We start from the raw sequence: 23,102 nt of genomic DNA, 5'->3' as shown, positions 1-23,102 counted from the left end.
TTGATTATGGATGGTTCTGATGTGTGACTTTACTGTTTCTCTGTCAGAGTTCTGGATCAGCTGCTGATTGGAAAAACAAAAACATCCACCTGAGTTCTGTCAGACAGGTGGAGGAAACCCCGGCGGAGATCAGGTAACCGTCTGGTGACAAACTGGTGGTTATGATAGTTTCCTGCCATATCTGACTGGTGATTGTCCTAGTTACCGGCTGTAACTAGCTGGAGATTGTACTAGTTTACAGCTGTGACTAGCTAAGGATTGTGCTAGTTACCTGCCCTATCTGGCTGGTGATTGTACTAGTTACCTCCTGTAACTAGCTGATGATTGCTACTGTCTGTAACTAGCTGGTGATTGTGCTAGTTTCTAACTGTATCTAACTGGTGATTGTACTAGATACAGTCTGTATCTAGCTGGTGATTGTGCTAGTTACCAGCTGTAACTAGCTGGTGATTGTACTAGTTACTGTCTATAACTAGCTGGTGATTGTACTAGCTACTGTCTGTAACTAGCTGGTGATTGTGCTAGTTTCTAACTGTATCTAACTGGTGATTGTACTAGATACAGTCTGTATCTAGCTGGTGATTGTGCTAGTTACCAGCTGTAACTAGCTGGTGATTGTACTAGTTACTGTCTATAACTAGCTGGTGATTGTACTAGCTACTGTCTGTAACTAGCTGGTGATTGTGCTAGTTACCGGCTGTTACTAGCTGATGATTGTGCTAGTTACTAGCTGTATCTAACTGGTGATTGTGCTAGTTACTAGCTGTATCTAACTGGTGATTGTGCTAGTTACCGGCAGTAACTACTAGCACTATCGGATGAACCAGCATGATTTGCAGGAAAGTTTGGAGGTCATCATCTTTCCACTCACAGTTTCATCTGTTTGTCGTTGCTCTAAAATGGCCAACGCCTCCTCTGTCCGACAGGCGGCGCCTCTTCCGCTTTTGAAACTCCGCCTTTTTCCAACGGCAGGCTCCGCCTCTCAGTCGTTAGCCACTTTGTAATAGATTTAAAACTTTTACAGTAGTGAAATGAATATATCCAAATTTCATTCCAACTAATCATCCAGTTGCTAGAAACCAGTCTGATCTGGTAGCTGATGGATAACTAGCTGGTAACCAGGCAATAACTGGTGTTGTGTCCACAGCGAGCTGTCAGAATCAGCCTATGAGAAACTGGTGGATGAGACTCTGGACGCTCTCTCGGAATTCTTTGAGGACCTGACGGATGAAGCCTTTACTGGATCTGACTACGATGTCGTCTTCTCAGTAAGTCCAGGAGGAGGGATTAGGGGGTTACCAGGGTAACCGTGGTCTTGGACCTGTCAGAGATTAGTGTGTTGTGTGTCGACAGAGCGGCGTTCTGACGGTGAAGGTCGGGGGCGGCCATGGTACCTACGTCATTAACAAGCAGACCCCCAACAAACAGATCTGGCTTTCGTCTCCCAGCAGGTACGTCTGGTTCTGAAGGAACTGGGATAATGCAGAACCAGGACCAGGTTCTGACAGAAAGTTGGATCAACTTGTAAAGAATCTGCTGAACAGGAAAACAACGTAAATGAGCCGAAGCTTCGTACAAGGGAATGTTTGGGAATGACTGTATTCCGCCTTCTTCTCTTGCAGCGGACCAAAGCGCTACGATTGGACGGGTCGGCGCTGGGTTTACTCTCATGATGGTGTTGGCCTCCACCAGCTGCTTTCCAAAGAGTTTTCTACCATCTTCCAGAGAAACATCAACCTGTCCAGCCTGCCACATTCCTGACAGTCCTGATTAGGAGGCATGTGGTCCGGATCACCCTGGACCTCTTAGAGGACGTCCAGGCTGCTGCAGGACTTGGCCCAGGACGCTCCAGGTCCAGGATGCTCTGGACTTTGTGACATTTTACAAGTGGAAATATTTATTTCTTTATCTGAATAAACTCTTGAGCTCAGACCTGGTCTGGTTTTAAAGAATCATTTCCTTTATTAGTTTGTAAACTGAAAAATTCCATATTCTGACGGAGATCTTTCCTGGAGCGGTAAACCTGGGTTCCTTTCTGGAGCGGTAGACCTGGGATCCTTCCTGGAGCGATAGACCAGGGATTCTACTTAAACGGTAGACCTGGGATCTTTCCTAGAGCGGTAGACCTGGGATCCTTTCTGGAGTGATAGACCTGGGATCCTTCCTGGAGCGGTAGAACTGGAATCAGTCCTGGAGCGGTAGACCTGGGATCCTTTCCAGAGCGGTAGACCTGGGATCCTTTTCAGAGCGGTAGACCTGGGATCCTTTCCAGAGCGGTAGACCTGGGTTCAGGTTTCAGGTGGAACCCTTCATGCATGATGAGCAGCTCTGACTTCTTGTACTCTGGACGTTTTATTCCAGCAGCATTTCCAACTGGAAGCAGCTGATCTGGAAGCAGAAAACAGCCCGAGTTTCCTTTTAGACTCCAGTAGGTCCTGGTTTCTGAAGCAGGTCCAGAACTCTCAGCTGTTTCAGCTGGATCTGCTGACTCTGGCTGGAAAACGAATAAACACAAAGGAAATAAGTGGAATAATTTATTCATATTTTCAACATGAAAAGCAGCTACTTTCTTCATGCTACAAACACACAACAGCTCTTTTTCTTCCTATTGGTGTTTATGTTGTTTTTGTTATTGTTTGTTTAGTGTGAGCACACTGCTTGCTCTCCAGCTCCACTAAAGCAGATTATCCATCTACTGTGTTTAACACTTTATAAATATTCCTGACAAACTGGAAGAAAATTGTGTTTCCGCAGCGTTCCGTGCAGAATTCCGCTTGTTTGTCATCAGATGAGAAGGCGTAAACAAGCTGATGGAGGAAACTGACGTGAAAACTCAAAGGCATCAGATGAAAGTGCAGCAGAGAAAAACCGGTTCTGTCCAGTTTTCAAAGTGAGCAGATGACCAAACTGTTTCCTGTGATGAAGATGCGCTCCTCTTCAGGACTTCCTGGAAGCTTCAGATTCATCAGGCCTGAACATCTTCACACGTTCGTCAGTCCAGACAGTTCTAGATTTCCACAAAACCAAAAACAACGAAGCGAATGAGCAGAACAGACCAGAAGGTATACGGAAGTTTCCAGAAGAAACTGGACCGGCTCGGTTAGATGTAGGCAGGCTGGTCCTGAGCAGTCAGTAGGCGGTACATCGCAGCCGGCATGGTCTTCATGTGGATCTGAAAAACAGAGAGGTGGTCTACATGTGGATCTGAGATAGACAAGTGGTCTACATTATAGACTGTATAAAGATGGGCGGAGCCTCCGTGACGTCACCCGTAGGTTTCTGAAGAGCTGAATTGAAGCTCGGTGGGCGGTTCCTACCGTCGCCATCTTGGCAGGGGCATGCATGTTGTCTTGCCCGGAAAATAAAAATATGGGCAAAGAGGTGAAGCTGAGAGGGGGGCTGTGAGCGTCATGGTGGATGATTGACATCGAGCGAACTCCTAGCTTTCTGTAGCTAAAAGCTAACCAAGATAACCCGGAGATAACAGGAGCTAACCAGCTAACGGAGGTAAGCGAGCTAAAGCTAAGTTACGTTGTTTACCGGCTAAAAACCGCGGTTGTTTTACGTTCTTCTGACTTGAAGCAGGAGTTTGGGTACCTGTCAGTTAAAAGGACACGCCCCTAAATATGCTGAACTTCGAGATTAAATTACTTTTAAACGGGCGAGTTAGAAAAAAATTCACTCCCCCCCACAGTTGTCATGAAGGTAAACCTGACCTATTAAACCTAAAATGGATTTTTGTACCAGGCTGTAAACTTGTTTATTTCTGCTGTGAAGTTGGTCTTTTTAACATGGGAGTCTATGGGGATTTGCTCTGTTTTGCAGCCCCTAGTGGATGAAGGGGGAACTGCAGTTTATGCAATAAACGGCAGCTTATTACCGCCGGAAGCTCCGTCCATTTTTCATGTACGGCCTATGGTCTACATGTACACCTGAGACAAACAGGTGGTCTGCATGTGGATCTCTGATGGACCAGAGAGGTCTCTACATGCTCCACACCCCATGTCCCCACCTCTCCCACAGCGTTGGACAGGATGTGGACGATCTTTTCGTGGGGCATCGCCACCACACTTTGGCCGCTGATCTCTATGATCCGGTGACCCACTCTGATCCCTCCTCGCTCTGCGATGCCGCCGCGCATCAGGCTGCAGATCTGATCCAGAATGGAGGTGTTATTTTAATCCACAGACACAGTTTCATTCTAACAGGCAGCAAACATCATGACGTTACCCACAATGCCATTCTGCACACTAAAGCCCAGCTGGTAGCGAAGGTCCGGTCGTTTGATGAACACCGTCGTCACCGGTGGACACCTCACAATGTTCATTTTGATTCGAGACTGGTTCTTCAGGCCCTGCAAGAAGGACAACAGGTGGTATCAAAGATGCTGAAACTTTTCCTGAGGAGCTGGCCAACAAGTTCCATGGCTGGAACCGCCATGGAATCAGCTGAGGAACAAGTCAGAGAACCTGCTAAGGAACCAGCAGAGGAACCTGCTGAGGACCCTGATCTTTGCGGCCAGTGTTGAGATGCATTAGAGGTAAATATTCAGATGGCGGAAAGAGACTGGTGGTCTCAGGTGAGATTACCTTTATGATGCTCTGACAGGCGGTAAGCGGCAGTCCAACCAAACTGGTTCCGTTGACTGACATGATCTGATCTCCTATGTTCAGTCTGCCGGACTTCTCCGCCGGCCCAGCATGCATCATGTTGGCGATGATGACAGTGGGAAGGATGGAGCCCCACCCACTCTCCACGATGACCACACCGAGAATCTCGCCCTTCGCTTTTTCTATAAACACCTGAAACCACAACAGGAAGAAAGTTTTATGAATCAGCTGGTCGGCAGAGGTGGGAAGCTCTGGTCCTCCAGGTGTTAGAAGTTTCCCTGCTGCAACAACTCAACCTGTTTGACCTTACGAGACTCGGTTCCACCGGGGAATCCTGATCCAACCCCAAACCATCACAGAACCCAGGAGAGAACAAATATGTCCAACTTACATCTTTGCAGTTCTCAGACTTGGAGAAGTGGACGAGGTCATCGTTGTACATATTCTGCGTGCTCATTAAGTCGCTGTATTCCTTCTGACTTAGGTCCTCCGGGTTGATGCCGTTAGCTCGTAGGAACTCCTGGTAAGCCACGCTGAAGGCCTGTCCGATGGACTGGGCGATCAGCTGGGCCTGGAGGACATGACCACCTTCAGCTATTTCCCCTCACAGAACAGGATGTTCACGCTGATACCATGCAAACACGATGGTGAACTCACATCTTCAGACTCAAACACGTGACAGATCATCTTGTACTGGCGCTTGGTGTCCTGATTCGGGTCTGAAGCCTCCACGTTCTCCTGAGAGTCCCGCTGTGGCAGCCTCCGCTGGGCCATCAGAACCACAGTGTTCCCAATGTCAGCTATGTAGGAGATGGTTCGCAGAGGGTGGTCCATCATGGTTTCCTGTAAATCACAAGACCAACAAGATCCAAATCTGAGACAGATCCACCGCCAGGCTGAGGACCATCTCCAGGTCAACATTTTATAATCGTACATGGCGCGCTGAGGTAACCTTGGCCAGACATTAGGACCTCCACCTACAATGGAGATAACCATTAAACTACATCTCATTCAGTTAGTTACCTTGATCATCATCATAACTAAATGTCTACAGTACTAATCCTGGACTCAGGTCTGGGAAGTGAAAGACCACCCAGACTGAACGCCTTCATCTAGATGTTTTCACGCTCATCGAGAACACATTTCAGGCCTGAAACACATCCTAAACCCAGGTATTTCCTGCCCAGACGTAGTGATGCAAGACGTTTTTGCGGAGCGAACGAATACCTGGGAGTCAGTGTTCAGGACTTTGATTCTCTGGGTGGAGATGAAGAGCTCCACCTCCGTCATGGGCTGAGACTCCCCCTCAAGAGCCTATAAAACCACATCAACAACGATGAAACATAAGTAAGACATTAAAATGAATCATAGTACATTAATACTTATAGAAAAAAATAATTTCACTCAAACAGTTTTCTTTATTTCTCTTTCTGAGAATAAACGCTGTGACCTCCTTCTTCTGTTTTTGTATTGCCTGACGCTGACTCTGCACTGCCATCTGGTGGATGTGTTGGTTAACAGCCACGACAAGGTAAGGAATGCATAAAGGCAGAGGCATTTGAAACCCACATACCTATTTATGTACCTAAAGTGGGCACAGTTGGGTCTTTAGGCTTCTCACAGATGGTCTTTTATGAAGTTGCTTCTAAATGTCTGAATGGTGCTGCCCAGCAGTGTAGTGGACCCTCAAGAAGTGGGTATTCTCTAAATTTTTTGCCCTTTTTAGAAAAAAAAACCCCAAAAAAACAGAAAAAAGTCTCCCAGGAAAATGCTGTTTCAGAAAAAGTAGCATGTAAAACCACTCTATTTAGTTTTCCCCAAAAATCCATCACATATTTGCTCCTTAGTACATAATTTCTGCACTTTGGTTTCAGGGAGGAAGAGTTGTGAAATGACTAAACCAGTACTGGAACACAGACTGGTTAGAGACAGACTTAGAGACATATATACATCTATCTTTATTATGTCTATGTTCAGGCTAAAGTTAACGCAGCTGATGACTAACTGCACCAGGGTAGCATGTAAGTAACCTTAGCTGAGCTGCTGGGTGATAGGTACATGTGTAGGGATGTTTGTAACCGTAAAAGCAGCATCACAGGGAGTTTAGAAGTGGATATACTCCGTATACCGGCATACACCCCGGACTACACCACTGGTCCAGCCCCGCGTACCTCTCTGAGCTCCTCCCTCTGTCAGGTTGGATAACCAACCTCTCCAGACTGTGCCAAAGACTCGCCGTAAACTCGCCTTTGCACCTAAACTATGGATCGAGCTGCCGTTATACATTAGACAGGCCTCCTCTGTTTCTGTTTTAACCCATCTGTTCACCCTGGACTTTAGCACAAATTCACAACTCAACATTTTGATCTGATTTTAGTTGATTATGATTATTTTATTTTTATTTCTGGTATTTTACATTTTAATATCTTCTTATTTGTTATTTGTTCAATTTAACTCTGCACACTGTGGCATTTTGGTCAACGTTGTTGTTTTCAAAGTGTGTCATAAATAAAGTTGCATTGCATTGCAAGATAGATAAGAGTTAGAACAGAATATACAGGAAAGATGCAGATGGAGGGGGAAACAGACAGAGTGTAAGAAAACGGCTGGGATTAAAAGATATGTGGGTACTGCACCTGGTTCTGGTTCTGGGGTAATTTCTGAGAAGTCTGTTGGACATGCAAAAAAAACCAGAAGAATGAAGAGTTAGAATGGAGATGGAGCTTCAGGTGGATGTATATCTAGGTGGATGTATATCTAAGTGGATATGTCTCTGGGTGGATGTATATCTAGGTGTATGTATTTTTGGGTGGATGTGTCCTGGGTGGATGTATATCTAGGTGGATGTATATCTAGGTGGATGTATATCTAGGTGGATGCATCTCTGGATGGATGTGTCTCTGGGTGGATGTATCTCTGGATGGATGTGTCTCTGGGTGGATGTATATCTAGGTGGATGTGTCTCTGGGTGGATGTATATCTAGGTGGATGTGTCTAGGCGGATGTGTCTCTGGGTGGATGTATGTCTGGATGGATGTGTCTCTGGGTGGATGTATATCTAGGTGGATGTGTCTAGGCGGATGTGTCTCTGGGTGGATGTATGTCTGGATGGATGTGTCTCTGGGTGGATGTATATCTAGGTGGATGTGTCTAGGCGGATGTGTCTCTGGGTGGATGTATGTCTGGATGGATGTGTCTCTGGGTGGATGTATATCTAGGTGGATGTATCTCTGGGTTGATGTATATCTAGGTGGATGTATATCTAGGTGAATATATCTCTGGATGGATGTATATCTAGGTTGATGTATATCTGGATGGATGTGTCTCTGGGTGGATGTATATCTAGGTGGATGTATCTCTGGATGGATGTGTCTCTGGGTGGATGTATATCTAGGTGGATGTATCTCTGGATGGATGTATATCTAGGTGGATGTATATCTAGGTGAATATATCTCTGGATGGATGTATATCTAGGTTGATGTATATCTGGATGGATGTATATCTAGGTGGATGTATCTCTGGCTGGATGTATATCTAGTGGATGTATCTCTGGGTGGATGTATATCTAGGTGGATGTGTCTAGGTGTATGTATATCTAGGTGGATGTGTCTAGGTGGTGTATCTCTGGATGGATGCATATCTAGATGGATGTATATCTGGATGGATGTATATCTAGGTGAATGTGTCTCTGGGTGGATGTATATCTAGGTGGATGTGTCTAGGTAGATGTATATCTAGGCGGATGTGTCTAGGTGGATGTATCTCTGGATGGATATATATCTAGGTTGATTTATATCTGGATAGATGTATATCTAGGTGGATGTATCTCTGGGTGGATGTATATCTAGGTGGATGTATCTCTGGATGGATGTATATCTAGGTAGATGTATTTCTGGATGGATGTGTCTCTGGGTGGATGTATATCTAGGTGGATGTATCTCTGGATGGATGTATATCTAGGTAGATGTATCTCTGGGTGGATGTATATCTAGGTTGATGTATATCTGGATGGATGTATATGTAGGTAGATGTATATCTGGATGGATGTATATCTAGGTGAATGTGTCTCTGGGTGGATGTATATCTAGGTGGATGTGTCTAGGTGGATGTATATCTAGGTGGATGTGTCTAGTTGGATGTATCTCTGGATGGATGTATATCTAGGTGGATGTATCTCTGGATGGATGTATATCTAGGTAGATGTATCTCTGGGTGGATGTATATCTAGGTGGATGTATATCTGGATGGATGTATATGTAGGTAGATGTATATCTGGATGGATGTATATCTAGGTGAATGTGTCTCTGGGTGGATGTATATCTAGGTGGATGTGTCTAGGTGGATGTATATCTAGGTGGATGTGTCTAGGTGGATGTATCTCTGGATGGATGTATATCTAGGTTGATGTATCTCTGGGTGGATGTATATCTAGGTGGATGTATCTCTGGATGGATGTATATCTAGGTGGATGTATCTCTGGGTGGATGTATATCTAGGTGGATGTATCTCTGGGTGGATGTATATCTAGGTAGATGTATTTCTGGATGGATGTGTCTCTGGGTGGATGTATATCTAGGTTGATGTATCTCTGGATAGATGTATATCTAGGTGGATGTATCTCTGGATGGATGTATATCTAGGTAGATGTATCTCTGGGTGGATGTATATCTAGGTGGATGTATCTCTGGATGGATGTATATCTCGGTAGATGTATCTCTGGATGGATGTATATCTAGGTGGATGTATCTCTGGGTTGATGTATATTTAGGTGGATGTGTCTAGGTAGATGTATATCTAGGCGGATGTGTCTAGGTGGATGTATCTCTGGATGGATATATATCTAGGTTGATGTATATCTGGATAGATGTATATCTAGGTGGATGTATCTCTGGGTGGATGTATATCTAGGTGGATGTATTTCTGGATGGATGTGTCTCTGGGTGGATGTATATCTAGGTGGATGTATCTCTGGATGGATGTATATCTAGGTAGATGTATCTCTGGGTGGATGTATATCTAGGTGGATGTATATCTGGATGGATGTATATCTAGGTAGATGTATCTCTGGGTGGATGTATATCTAGGTGGATGTATATCTGGATGGATGTATATGTAGGTAGATGTATATCTGGATGGATGTATATCTAGGTGAATGTGTCTCTGGGTGGATGTATATCTAGGTGGATGTGTCTAGGTGGATGTATATCTAGGTGGATGTGTCTAGGTGGATGTATCTCTGGATGGATGTATATCTAGGTTGATGTATCTCTGGGTGGATGTATATCTAGGTTGATGTATCTCTGGGTGGATGTATATCTAGGTGGATGTGTCTAGGTGGATGTATATCTAGGTGGATGTGTCTAGGTGGATGTATCTCTGGATGGATGTATATCTAGGTTGATGTATCTCTGGGTGGATGTATATCTAGGTGGATGTATCTCTGGATGGATGTATATCTAGGTGGATGTATCTCTGGATGGATGTATATCTAGGTGGATGTATCTCTGGGTGGATGTATATCTAGGTAGATGTATTTCTGGATGGATGTGTCTCTGGGTGGATGTATATCTAGGTTGATGTATCTCTGGATAGATGTATATCTAGGTGGATGTATCTCTGGATGGATGTATATCTAGGTAGATGTATCTCTGGGTGGATGTATATCTAGGTGGATGTATCTCTGGATGGATGTATATCTAGGTAGATGTATCTCTGGATGGATGTATATCTAGGTGGATGTATCTCTGGGTTGATGTATATTTAGGTGGATGTATCTCTGGGTGGATGTATATCTAGGTGGATGTATCTCTGGGTGGATGTATATCTAGGTGGATGTATCTCTGGGTGGATGTATATCTAGGTTGATGTGTCTAGGTGTATGTATATCTAGGTGGATGTGTCTAGGTGGTATATCTCTGGATGGATGCATATCTAGATGGATGTATAACTGGATGGATGTATATCTAGGTGAATGTGTCTCTGGGTGGATGTATATCTAGGTGGATGTGTCTAGGTGGATGTATATCTAGGTGGATGTGTCTAGGTGGATGTATCTCTGGATGGATGTATATCTAGGTTGATGTATCTCTGGGTGGATGTATATCTAGGTGGATGTATCTCTGGATGGATGTATATCTAGGTGGATGTATCTCTGGGTGGATGTATATCTAGGTGGATGTATCTCTAGGTGGATGTGTCTAGGTGTATGTATATCTAGGTGGATGTGTCTAGGTGGTGTATCTCTGGATGGATGCATATCTAGATGGATGTATATCTGGATGGATGTATATCTAGTTGAATGTGTCTCTGGGTGGATGTATCTCTGGATGGATGTATATCTAGTGGATGTATCTCTGGGTGGATGTATATCTAGGTGGATGTATCTCTGGGTGGATGTATATCTAGGTGGATGTATCTCTGGGTGGATGTATATCTAGGTGGATGTATCTCTGGGTGGATGTATATCTAGGTTGATGTGTCTAGGTGTATGTATATCTAGGTGGATGTGTCTAGGTGGTGTATCTCTGGATGGATGCATATCTAAATGGATGTATATCTGGATGGATGTATATCTAGATGGATGTGTCTAGGTGAATGTATCTCTGGATGGATGTATATCTAGGTTGATGTATATCTGGATGGATGTATATCTAGGTGGATGTATCTCTGGATGGATGTATATCTAGGTGGATGTGTCTAGGTGGATGTATATCTAGGTGGATGTGTCTAGGTGGATGTATCTCTGGATGGACATATATCTAGGTTGATGTATATCTGGATAGATGTATATCTAGGTGGATGTATCTCTGGATGGATGTATATCTAGGTGGATGTATCTCTGGGTGGATGTATATCTAGGTGGATGTATCTCTGGGTGGATGTATATCTAGGTAGATGTATTTCTGGATGGATGTGTCTCTGAGTGGATGTATATCTAGGTGGATGTATCTCTGGATGGATGTATATCTAGGTAGATGTATCTCTGGGTGGATGTATATCTAGGTGGATGTATATCTGGATGGATGTATATGTAGGTAGATGTATATCTGGATGGATGTATATCTAGGTGGATGTATCTCTGGGTGGATGTATATCTAGGTGGATGCGTCTAGGTGTATGTATATCTAGGTGGATGTGTCTAGGTGGTATATCTCTGGATGGATGCATATCTAGATGGATGTATAACTGGATGGATGTATATCTAGGTGAATGTGTCTCTGGGTGGATGTATATCTAGGTGGATGTGTCTAGGTGGATGTATATCTAGGTGGATGTGTCTAGGTGGATGTATCTCTGGATGGATGTATATCTAGGTTGATGTATCTCTGGGTGGATGTATATCTAGGTGGATGTATCTCTGGATGGATGTATATCTAGGTGGATGTATCTCTGGGTGGATGTATATCTAGGTGGATGTATCTCTAGGTGGATGTGTCTAGGTGTATGTATATCTAGGTGGATGTGTCTAGGTGGTGTATCTCTGGATGGATGCATATCTAGATGGATGTATATCTGGATGGATGTATATCTAGTTGAATGTGTCTCTGGGTGGATGTATCTCTGGATGGATGTATATCTAGTGGATGTATCTCTGGGTGGATGTATATCTAGGTGGATGTATCTCTGGGTGGATGTATATCTAGGTAGATGTATTTCTGGATGGATGTGTCTCTGGGTGGATGTATATCTAGGTTGATGTATCTCTGGATGGATGTATATCTAGGTAGATGTATCTCTGGGTGGATGTATATCTAGGTAGATGTATCTCTGGGTGGATGTATATCTAGGTGGATGTATCTCTGGGTGGATGTATATCTAGGTGGATGTATCTCTGGATGGATGTATATCTAGGTGGATGTATCTCTGGGTGGATGTATATCTAGGTGGATGTATCTCTGGGTTGATGTATATCTAGGTGGATGTATCTCTGGATGGATGTATATCTAGGTGGATGTATCTCTGGGTGGATGTACATCTAGGTGGATGTATCTCTGGGTTGATGTATATCTAGGCGGTGTCATTTTTCCGACATTGTACGGTAAATGATCCACCTACTGTAACGTGGCGTTATCCGGGCCGACTGGAGGACAGGTATATTATCGTAGTTTATGGTTTTCATTCTGTTTTATTTCTGTTTATTAGTTTCTGTTTGGATTATCTTGTTTTGGTTTCTCGTCTTGTTTTGTGTGTTCTGTTCTCTTTACTTCTTGTACGATAAACACCTGATCCTTGTTCCTTCATCACGGTCTTCATCATTACTTTCATTCACTTCGTGGGTTTTCCTTCAGTCTAGTTTGTTTCCGTTTATTCATTTCATTTCTGTTTTCTTCCACCCCCCCACACTGTATGTCTTAACTTCTAGAGGAAATAGTTTCAGCTCACCTCCCATTGGATAAGAAATGACCTGAAGACTTTAGTCAGCAGTTAGATCTCTTCAGAGTCCAGAGACAAACATTCCTGTCTGTACTTATCTTGTTAAACTGGTTCCGTTTGGCTTCAGGAAGCAGACGTCCTTCTACTTTCAGATCAGGCTTAAAACCTTGGAGGATTTTCTTCTTGGCCCTGGTCCTGATGGAGGTTTTCCTTCCTGGTTCTGGTCCTTATAGTGGTTTTCCTTTGTGGTCCTGGTCCTGATGGAGGTTTTTCTTTGTGGTCCTGGTCCTGATGGAGGTTTTTCTTTGTGGTCCTGGTCCTGATGGAGGTTTTTCTTTGTGGTCCTGGTCCTGATGGAGGTTTTTCTTTGTGGTCCTGGTCCTGATGGAGGTTTTCCTTTGTGGTCCTGGTCCTGATGGAGGTTTTTCTTTGTGGTCCTGGTCCTGATGGAGGTTTTTCTTTGTGGTCCTGGTCCTGATGGAGGTTTTCCTTCCTGGTACTGATGGAGGTTTTTCTTTGTGGTCCTGGTCCTGATGGAGGTTTTCCTTCCTGGTACTGATGGAGGTTTTTCTTTGTGGCCCTGGTCCTGATGGAGGTTTTGCTTTCCTGTGTCTCCTCATGCAACTCTAGATGAAGGACTAAATGGAGGTCAAGATCTGGTCTTTTGGCTTTTTTTATGTTATTTATAACGAATCGGTTTTAATTGATTTGTTCATAAAGTTCTGAGATGACGTTTTTGTAAATTGGCGCGTGACAAATAAAGTTGGATTGAAATGTAACAATGCTTTTATGATGGATATTTTATTGTCCTGCCTGGTACCAGATCAGGTCCCGCACCAGACCCATATCATGCTGGCGATGCATGTTTACCTTGATGCAGCTCACCGCTTCCTGCGCCTGCATCATCCGGCTGCTTTTGGACGGAGTCTTTTCGGACAGCAGCTGAGTGGAGCCCAGATAGCAGGCAGCAAAGATGACCCCGTCTATCAGGTCCTCTGGGTCACAGGGTCCTGGAACTGGAGGGGCCGGGATCAGGATCAAGAAGCAAAACCAGGTTTAAAAGCAATAATCAGTGTTATTACAATGTTATTACACCACCTCTATCTGTCCTTCTGTTTTTACCAACAAGCTGTTCATGGTCATATGACCATCATTGTGATGTAGGTTTGTGTGTCTTCATGAGCAGATACAGATCATCCTGCTATCAGAGTTCCTAGTTCTAGTAAAATAATGCTCACAACACCGGCTAAAACGTTACTGTGGTTCCATGGAGGTCTGAGGGCTTCTAGTTACTGATTATCAATAGTCAGTGATCAAGGATCATGAGCTGGCTGGCTAGATGGATGGATGGATAGATGGATGGACGGATGGATGGATGAAAGGATTGATGGATGGATGGATGGATGGACGGATGGATGGACGGGTGGATGGTTGAAAGGATGAATGGATTTATGGATGGATGGATGGATAGATGGATGGATGGCTGGATGGATGGATGGATGAATGGGTGGATGGATGGATGGATGGATGAAAGGATGGATGGATGGATGGATGGATGGAGGGATGGACAGATGGATGGAGGGATGGATGGATGGGTAGATGGATGAAAGGATGGATGGATGGATGGATGAATGGATGGATGGATGAGTGGATGGATAGATGGATGGATGGATGGATGCGTTGGTGGATGGATGGATGGATGGATAGATGGATGGATGGATGGATGGATGGATGGATGGATAGATGGATGGATAGATGGATGGATGGATGGATGGATAGATGGATGGATAGATAGATGGATGGATGGATGGATGGATGGATAGATGGATGGATAGATAGATGGATGGATGGATGGATGGATGGATAGATGGATGGATGAATGGATGTCTACCAGCCAGTCTAACCGAGTCCAGCAGGTCTGATCTCTGATTGGCTGATGGGCAGCGACAGTAACTAATGCACTCACCTTCTACATACGTAGGAAATGTCGGCAGGCTTCTCCTGGACTACAGATGAAAACAGAAAGACATCAATATTTTTCTGATACAGTCCATATCTGATCAATAATGTTGTGGAACTGACCTGTTTAGAGGAAGAAGAAGGTTCAGAGGTTTCATCCTGCAGAAGTCTACTGGAGGACTCGGCTCCTGGGGGGGTGGACGAGTCTGAACCAGGAGACTGCAGAGAGAAAAGGAAGTACCAAGAATCATCCTCCTCCATTTTACCCAGCCAGTGGACCAGAACCTGCCAGGTGGCTCAACTACCCTTACAAAGGATTCCTGAAAGGAATATCTGTGGGATCGGTTCAGTAAGACCCAACCTGACGGTAGAGAAACTGGTCCCAGTGTGGTCAGGACGAACACAGTATGACCCATCCTTGCTGGTAAAGACCAGACATTTGTTGAATCTTCCTTTCATACCCAACTCTGACACCCTCACCAGTCAACAGCCTGGAAGATCTGAGATGATTCCAGATATCTGGAGGTATTTATCCTGCTGTCGGGATGTTGGATTGTGTTACAGAATAATTGACTTTTCCTAAAACTTTCAGATGGAAAATAAAGATGACAGTTGGACTGCTGAACCGAAATATTCCTGCTTTTAACCATTTAAATGTCGTCAGATTTTACTTTTCCTTAATTCCTGCAGATGATCCTTAAAATTACAATACAACATGAGAACATCAACGTCTCTCCCAGCATTCCTGGAGGTAATGACCGGAAAAGAATGATGGGACCTTCCAGGATTCCTGGAAGTAAATATGGGATCAGGAGGACAATGAGGCATCCTGGTATTCCTGGAAGTAAATATGGGATCAGGAGGACAATGAGGCATCCTGGTATTCCTGGAAGTAAATATGGGATCAGGAGGACAATGAGGCATCCTGGTATTCCTGGAAGTAAATATGGGATCAGGAGGAAGATGAGGCATCCTGGTTTTCCTGGAAGTAAAGATCAGGAAGTGAAACAGACCTCAGTTTGATCCCGCTGCTCCGTCTGCCGCCTGGCTTCTTCCTCCTCCAGCTTTTCCACCTGATACATCCAGAAGTTTTCCATGATTCCCAGTCAGACGCAGCTCAGCCTCCGCTGGAAGAAGCAACGTTTCACACTGAGACAGACTGACCTGCTCAGGTAGCACCTGCTGACACCTGAGCTGGGGAGTCGTCGTCATGGAAACGGCTTCTCTGTCGCACTGTGACATCATCTCATCCTTAGCTATCCTGGTGCGCCACTCAGATCCACAGACACGCATGCAGACGTTTACACACAATGTTGTTTATATTTTAAAAACAAATCCCAGAATATATATATATATATATATATATATACATATATATATATACACACACACACACACACACACAGTGTGTGATGTTTGCTGTACTTCCTCCGTTACACCAATCTCCGTCGGTTAAAAGTGAAGTCTATGAGGAGGTGCCAAAACCTGCAGTTCCTCCTTCATCCACTAGGGGCTGCAAAACAGAGCAAATCCCCACAGACTCCCATGTTAAAAAGACCAACTTCACAGCAGGAATAAACGTGTTTACAGCAGAAATAAACATGTTTACCGCAGAAATAAACATGTTTACAGTAGAAATAAACCATTTTATTTTTTATGCTTGTTGTGATGTTTGTTGTGATATTTGTTGTTGTTTTGTTGTTGTGATGTGTATTGTGATGTTTGCCGACAGCTCTTGTCTGTTACCAGATCTTCTCTGAAATATTTAGGCTGAGTGATCTGTGAATAAGTCATGAGGCGGTTCAGCAGATCCAGGAACAGGAAACCAGAGACCTGAACCTGATGACGACACTCACAGTGAGGATGATGATGAAGATGATGAAGAACTGCTTTAGACGAAGGGGACCCGACCCACAGAGCAATAAGAACTTCAGCAGCTGAACTTCAGGAGGAGTTTTTTTCTACTTACGTGGGTCAGCAGGTCACATTCTGGATTCTGGTCCAGGTCCTGCCTCATCACCCAGACCGGTTCTTTGGGTTCATCAGGTGTGTATGGAGACCTGACTGTCCTGATCTTCACCTCCTCTATGGCCTCCTTAATGTCTTTAATGGCCAGAGAAATGGCATCCTTCTTGTCCTGACGGTCCCTTGGAGGTCCGGGTTCTTCTGAAGGACTCCTGGTCTGGATTCTGGAGGATGTCTGTGGACCTGCAGACTCGTGTTTCTTCTTTGTTGAGGTTTCAGTATCAAGTGGCAGTTTTACCCTCTTCAGAGGAGCCTCGTCGTCTTTATCCAGACTCTGTGAGGTTTGGCTTTCAGTCGCCCTTGAGACAACCTGGTCCTTCAGATCCTCCTGGTCCTCCTGGTCCTCCTGGTCCTCCTGGTCCTCCTGGTCACAGTTACTGATGTTTGGGTATGGAGCAAACTCTGCCTCCTTCTCCGGGCTGTCTGACTCGCTGTCGGAGCGTTCGGTGTAGTTGTGTAAACGGGAACCCACCGCCGCCCTCCGATGGGGGTCTCTGGTCTGGGTCTGGATCTGCAGGAGGCCTCTCCTCCGTTTCAGAGTCTCGCCATCATTTTCACCGCCTGAAGAAGAGGAAAGTGATGCTGGAGCTTCACAGAGTTCCTGGTAAACAGAATGAATTTCATAAGGAGCCATGAAGGATTCAGATCCAGCAGAACTCTCCAGGTTCTGGTCCATGAAGACCCTGAAAGTACCTCCAGACCAGTTGTAGTTGTGGGTGTAGCTGTGGGCGGAGCAGCTAGCATTCAGCATTTCAGTGGCTTCTTCTTTTTGGGGTCCTTGTTCCTCCACCTTTGGACTTCCTGGATCTTCTTTACCTCCTGGATGTTCTGGATCTCCTAGACCAGCATACTGTGGGCGTTGTCCCTGTTCTGATGAACCTCTGGACTCATGCAGCTGGATTCTGGTCCGGACGTCTCCATCCCCTCGTATGTGACGACAAGACTCTTCCTGAGAGCCTCGTCCTCTAGCATCAGAACCTCTGCCATGTCTCTGCTGGTAACCATGGTTACCGCACCCAGTGCTGGGACCGAGGTCCGGGGTACCGGTTTCGTTCTTCGGGTCCTGATCCGTTTCCTGGACGTTCATGGTAGTCTGATTCTGAGACGTCAGGAAGCGTTTTGGTCCACCAGCGTCATCAGGAGGAAGGCAGCTGGAAACAGAAAACAAGTCATGTGACCAAACGCAGGGAAAGAGCACCTGGACCTGGACCTGGACCTGGACCTGGGCCTGGACCTGGGCCTGGGCCTGGACTTGGGCCTGGACCTGAGCCTGGGCCTGAGCCTGGACCTGGGCCTGGGCCTGGACTTGGGCCTGGACCTGGGCCTGGACCTGAGCCTGGGCCTGAGCCTGGACCTGGGCCTGGACCTGGGCCTGGACCTGGACCTGGGCCTGGACCTGAGCCTGGGCCTGGACCTGGGCCTGAGCCTGGACCTGGGCCTGGACCTGGACCTGGGCCTGGACCTGAGCCTGGGCCTGGACCTGGGCCTGAGCCTGGACCTGGGCCTGGACCTGGACCTGGGCCTGGACCTGAGCCTGGGCCTGGACCTGGGCCTGAGCCTGGACCTGGGCCTGGACCTGGACCTGGGCCTGGACCTGAGCCTGGGCCTGGACCTGGGCCTGAGCCTGGACCTGGGCCTGAGCCTGGGCCTGGGCCTGGGCCTGAGCCTGGACCTGGGCCTGGACCTGGACCTGGGCCTGGACCTGAGCCTGGGCCTGGACCTGGGCCTGAGCCTGGACCTGGGCCTGGACCTGAGCCTGGGCCTGGGCCTGAGCCTGGACCTGAGCCTGGGCCTGGGCCTGAGCCTGGGCCTGGGCCTGGGGCTGGACCTAGACCTGGACCTGAGCCTGGACCTGAGCCTGGACCTGGGCCTGGACCTGGGCCTGGACCTGAGCCTGGGCCTGGGCCTGAGCCTGGGCCTGGGCCTGGGGCTGGACCTAGACCTGGACCTGAGCCTGGACCTGAGCCTGGACCTGGGCCTGGACCTGGGCCTGGGCCTGAGCCTGGGCCTGGGCCTGAGCCTGGGCCTGGGCCTGAGCCTGGACCTGGGCCTGGGCCTGGGCCTGGGCCTGGGCCTGGGCCTGGACCTGGGCCTGAGCCTGGACCTGGGCCTGGACCTGGACCTGGACCTGGGCCTGGACCTGGACCTGAGCCTGGACCTGGGCCTGGACCTGGACCTGGGCCTGGACCTAGACCTGGGCCTGAGCCTGGACCTGAGCCTGGACCTGGGCCTGGACCTGAGCCTGGGCCTGGGCCTGAGCCTGGGCCTGGGCCTGGACCTGGGCCTGAGCCTGGGCCTGAGCCTGGACCTGAGCCTGGACCTGGGCCTGGACCTGGACCTGGGCCTGGACCTGGGCCTGGACCTGGACCTGGGCCTGGACCTGGACCTGGGCCTGGACCTGAGCCTGGGCCTGAGCCTGGACCTGGGCCTGGACCTGGGCCTGGACCTGAGCCTGGACCTGGGCCTGGACCTGGACCTGGACCTGGACCTGGACCTGGGCCTGGACCTGAGCCTGGGCCTGGGCCTGGGCCTGGACCTGAGCCTGGGCCTGGGCCTGGGCCTGGGCCTGAGCCTGGGCCTGGGCCTGGACCTGGACCTGGGCCTGGACCTGAGCCTGGGCCTGGGCCTGGGCCTGAGCCTGGACCTGGGCCTGGACCTGGACCTGGGCCTGGACCTGAGCCTGGGCCTGGGCCTGGGCCTGAGCCTGGACCTGGGCCTGGACCTGAGCCTGGGCCTGGGCCTGGACCTGAGCCTGGGCCTGGGCCTGGGCCTGGGCCTGGGCCTGGGCCTGGGCCTGGACCTGGGCCTGGACCTGGACCTGGGCCTGGACCTGAGCCTGGGCCTGGGCCTGGACCTGACCATGGGCCTGGACCTGGGCCTGGGCCTGGACCTGAGCCTGGGCCTGGACCTGGACCTGAGCCTGGACCTGGACCTGGGCCTGGACCTGGGCCTGGACCTGGACCTGGACCTGAGCCTGGACCAGGGCCTGGACCTGGGCCTGGGCCTGGGCCTGGACCTGGACCTGGACCTGAGCCTGGACCAGGGCCTGGACCTGAGCCTGGACCTGGACCTGAGCCTGGACCTGGACCTGGGCCTGGACCTGGGCCTGGACCTGGACCTGGACCTGAGCCTGGGCCTGAGCCTGGACCTGGACCTGGGCCTGGACCTGAGCCTGGGCCTGAGCCTGGACCTGGGCCTGGACCTGAGCCTGGACCTGGGCCTGGACCTGACCATGGGCCTGGACCTGGGCCTGGGCCTGGACCTGGGCCTGGACCTGGACCTGACCATGGGCCTGGACCTGGGCCTGGACCTGGACCTGACCATGGGCCTGGACCTGGGCCTGGGCCTGGACCTGGGCCTGGACCTGGACCTGAGCCTGGACCTGGACCTGGGCCTGGACCTGAGCCTGGACCAGGGCCTGGGCCTGGACCTGAGCCTGGACCTGGGCCTGGGCCTGGGCCTGGGCCTGGACCTGGACCTGGGCCTGGACCTGGACCTGAGCCTGGACCTGGACCTGGGCCTGGACCTGGGCCTGGACCTGGACCTGGACCTGAGCCTGGACCAGGGCCTGGACCTGGGCCTGGGCCTGGGCCTGGGCCTGGGCCTGGACCTGGACCTGGGCCTGAGCCTGGACCAGGGCCTGGACCTGGGCCTGGGCCTGGGCCTGGGCCTGGGCCTGGACCTGGACCTGGGCCTGGACCTGAGCCTGGACCTGGACCTGGGCCTGGGCCTGGACCTGGACCTGGGCCTGGGCCTGGGCCTGGACCTGAGCCTGGACCTGAGCATGGGCCTGGATAAAGCTGAATTAAATTAAATTAAATTAAATTAAATTAAATTAAATTAAATTAAATTAAATTAAATTAAATTAAATTAAATTCATTCATTCATTCATTTTCCGAACCGCTTATTCCAATTCAGGGTCGCGGGGAAGCTGGAGCCTATCCCAGCTGGCTTTGGGCGACAGGCAGGGTACACCCTGGACAGCTCGCCAGTCCATCGCAGGGCCACACAGAGACAAACAACCACTCACACTCATTCCTAGGGGCAATTTAGAGTGACCAATTAACCTATCATGCATGTCTTTGGATGGTGGGAGGAAGCCGGAGAACCCAGAGAGAACCCACGCATACACGGGGAGAACATGCAAACTCCACACATAAAGGCCACTGACTATCCCGTGCCTCAGCTAAGGATTTAACCGGTGACCTTCTTGCTGTGAGGCCACAGTACTAACCACTGTTCCACCGTGCACAAACTGAACTGAATTGAACTGAATTGAATTGAATTGAATTGAATTGAATTGAATTGAATTGAATTGAATTGAATTGAATTGAATTGAATGCTCAGGTCTGAGCTGAAACTGGTTTTAGTGGTGAAAGTGAACCCTGACATCCCAGAATGCATCATTCTATCATGTAACAGCTGCCGGGTAAATAATGTGGTTTTATTGGACATTTATTATTCTGTAATGGAGGAAAATTCTGGAAATCAAACTTTTGTAAAACCCTCAAATGTTTCGAATGTTCATGATTTTCAGCAGGACTCATGAATAAAATATGAATGTTTTATAGTTTTACTTTGGACAATCTATAGGTTGTCAAACTTACAGGGAGGATAAAGTGGTTTCTTGAGGATTCGGTTCACTGTGTGACAAAATCAGCTCGTTATGGAGATAAAAACATATTCAGAGTTTTAATATGACGCGTTTACTTTGTTCTTTTCCCGTTAAAAGATTCTGATTTCCCAGATTTATCTCCATTACCGACTTAATTCTGACCGTCCTGATAAAAAGTTCATCTGATAAAGTTACCGGTACTTTTTACAATTATCTGCTGATCAGTTTGAGAACCACGAGCTCAGAGAACCCAGATGGTCCTGGTTCTGACCCAAATAGTCTCCACTGGGTTCTGAGGAGAAATATAAATCATATTCCTCCAGTTTTATCTTCTGTTCATCGGCTATAAGTCCAGAAGAACTGGATCCCTGTTTGGCTTCAGAAACCAGAACCTCTGGTTATTGGACCCTTCTCCCTAGAACCTTGCCTGCCTGCAGAAAGGACTGGTGGGTTTGTGGTTCTGATCCTTTTCATCTGAAATGAATCAAAATAAAAATCTCTGTTGGTGAAATTCAGCTTTAACTTTGTCGTATTTTCTGGGCCGAGAAGGATCTGGAACCAGATCCGGAACCAACTGTAAATGTTTGGACCTGATGGTGAAAACGGAACCAGATGAGAAGATCAGAACTCCAGGCCCAACATATTCACGTGCACGTGCAGCTTCCTCCTCCTCTTCATATCAGAGTCTGCAAAGGCCCGGAGTCTGTTTTTTGTTGGTTTGAGAACCGGCCCAGATCAGACCTCTGGTTCTGTCTGCAGCTCAGACCAGAATCAGAGAAATCTGCTTCCAGGTGAAAATTAACTCTGATGATGGAGGAAACACCGGAAGCGCGCGCAGGAGCACACCTGCAGCATCTGGGAACCGACCAGCTGCAAACTGGACCAGGTCAGAGACCCGCAGACCTGATAGCGGTCTGCACCGGCCAACACTGCGGCCTGGTTCCGGTTCCGGTTCCGCCAGTTTCATGCCATTACTGCGGCTTATTGTCCTGCAGCGCGCGTGCACGCACACGTCACGCGCAGAGGCACAGCAGCGCCTGTTGGTTTCAGGAACATGAGACGAACTCACCTGCTGAGATCCGACAGTCGAACCGTCCTCCATCATCGTGCGGCTGAGCGCGTGCGTGTATGTGTGTGAGCCCCTCCTTTCGGTACTGGGATCATCGCTACGTCACGCGAGCATCACTATCCAGACGGGTTCTGACCCGGTTCTGAAGCTCTGCATGTTCAGAAATCAGAGAAAAACATTTTTATATTTCTGGGTCGTTGATGGACCTGAATCACGCGCACGCGCAGTCCATGACTACATCCAGGGGCGTGTCTAGACCATCTCTAAAGTGGGGTGCCACGCGCATGGGGGGAAGGTGGGAAATGGGCTTCGGGAGGAGAGTCCCAAAAACCAGACTACAAAAACCGGATTGGTCCAACAAAGTCTGATCACATGACCAGGACTGGAACAGCCGGAATAACCGACTGTAAGAAATCAGTGAATTGTTAAAAAAAAAAAAAAAAAAAAAAAA

The 23,102-nt window shown here is 48.0% G+C and overlaps 2 protein-coding genes across 2 annotated transcripts in view; one reads left to right on the top strand and one right to left on the bottom strand.

Moving 5' to 3' along the window:
- The window catches only part of fxn (frataxin), a 2,868-nt gene extending 943 nt beyond the window's left edge, over nt 1-1,925 (top strand). The window contains exons 3-6 of the mRNA XM_079251596.1: nt 48-133; nt 1,148-1,268; nt 1,354-1,451; nt 1,623-1,925. Of these exons, the coding sequence (XP_079107722.1) occupies nt 48-133; nt 1,148-1,268; nt 1,354-1,451; nt 1,623-1,761 (444 nt within the window). The 3' untranslated portion in view covers nt 1,762-1,925. The remainder of the gene's footprint in view (nt 1-47; nt 134-1,147; nt 1,269-1,353; nt 1,452-1,622) is intronic.
- A 1,175-nt stretch (nt 1,926-3,100) lies between these two features.
- Nucleotides 3,101-22,687, bottom strand: apba1a (amyloid beta (A4) precursor protein-binding, family A, member 1a; the record flags this gene model as incomplete). Its single annotated transcript, XM_079251187.1, has 17 exons — nt 3,101-3,172; nt 4,013-4,153; nt 4,235-4,354; nt 4,590-4,802; nt 5,002-5,181; nt 5,268-5,453; nt 5,838-5,924; nt 7,247-7,279; nt 13,854-13,999; nt 14,950-14,989; nt 15,066-15,161; nt 16,912-18,339; nt 18,706-18,795; nt 19,162-19,299; nt 20,356-20,451; nt 20,518-20,661; nt 22,652-22,687. 17 exons carry the CDS (start codon nt 22,685-22,687, stop codon nt 3,101-3,103), a joined length of 3,246 nt encoding a protein of 1,081 aa, XP_079107313.1.
- Nucleotides 22,688-23,102: the final 415 nt, after the last annotated feature.

The sequence above is a fragment of the Telmatherina bonti genome (genome assembly GCF_933228915.1).
Source record: "Telmatherina bonti genome assembly, chromosome: 13".
NCBI classification, from domain to species: Eukaryota; Metazoa; Chordata; class Actinopteri; order Atheriniformes; family Telmatherinidae; genus Telmatherina; species Telmatherina bonti.
Note: the sequence above shows the minus strand (reverse complement) of the source record. Positions and strands in the feature narration are given on the sequence as shown.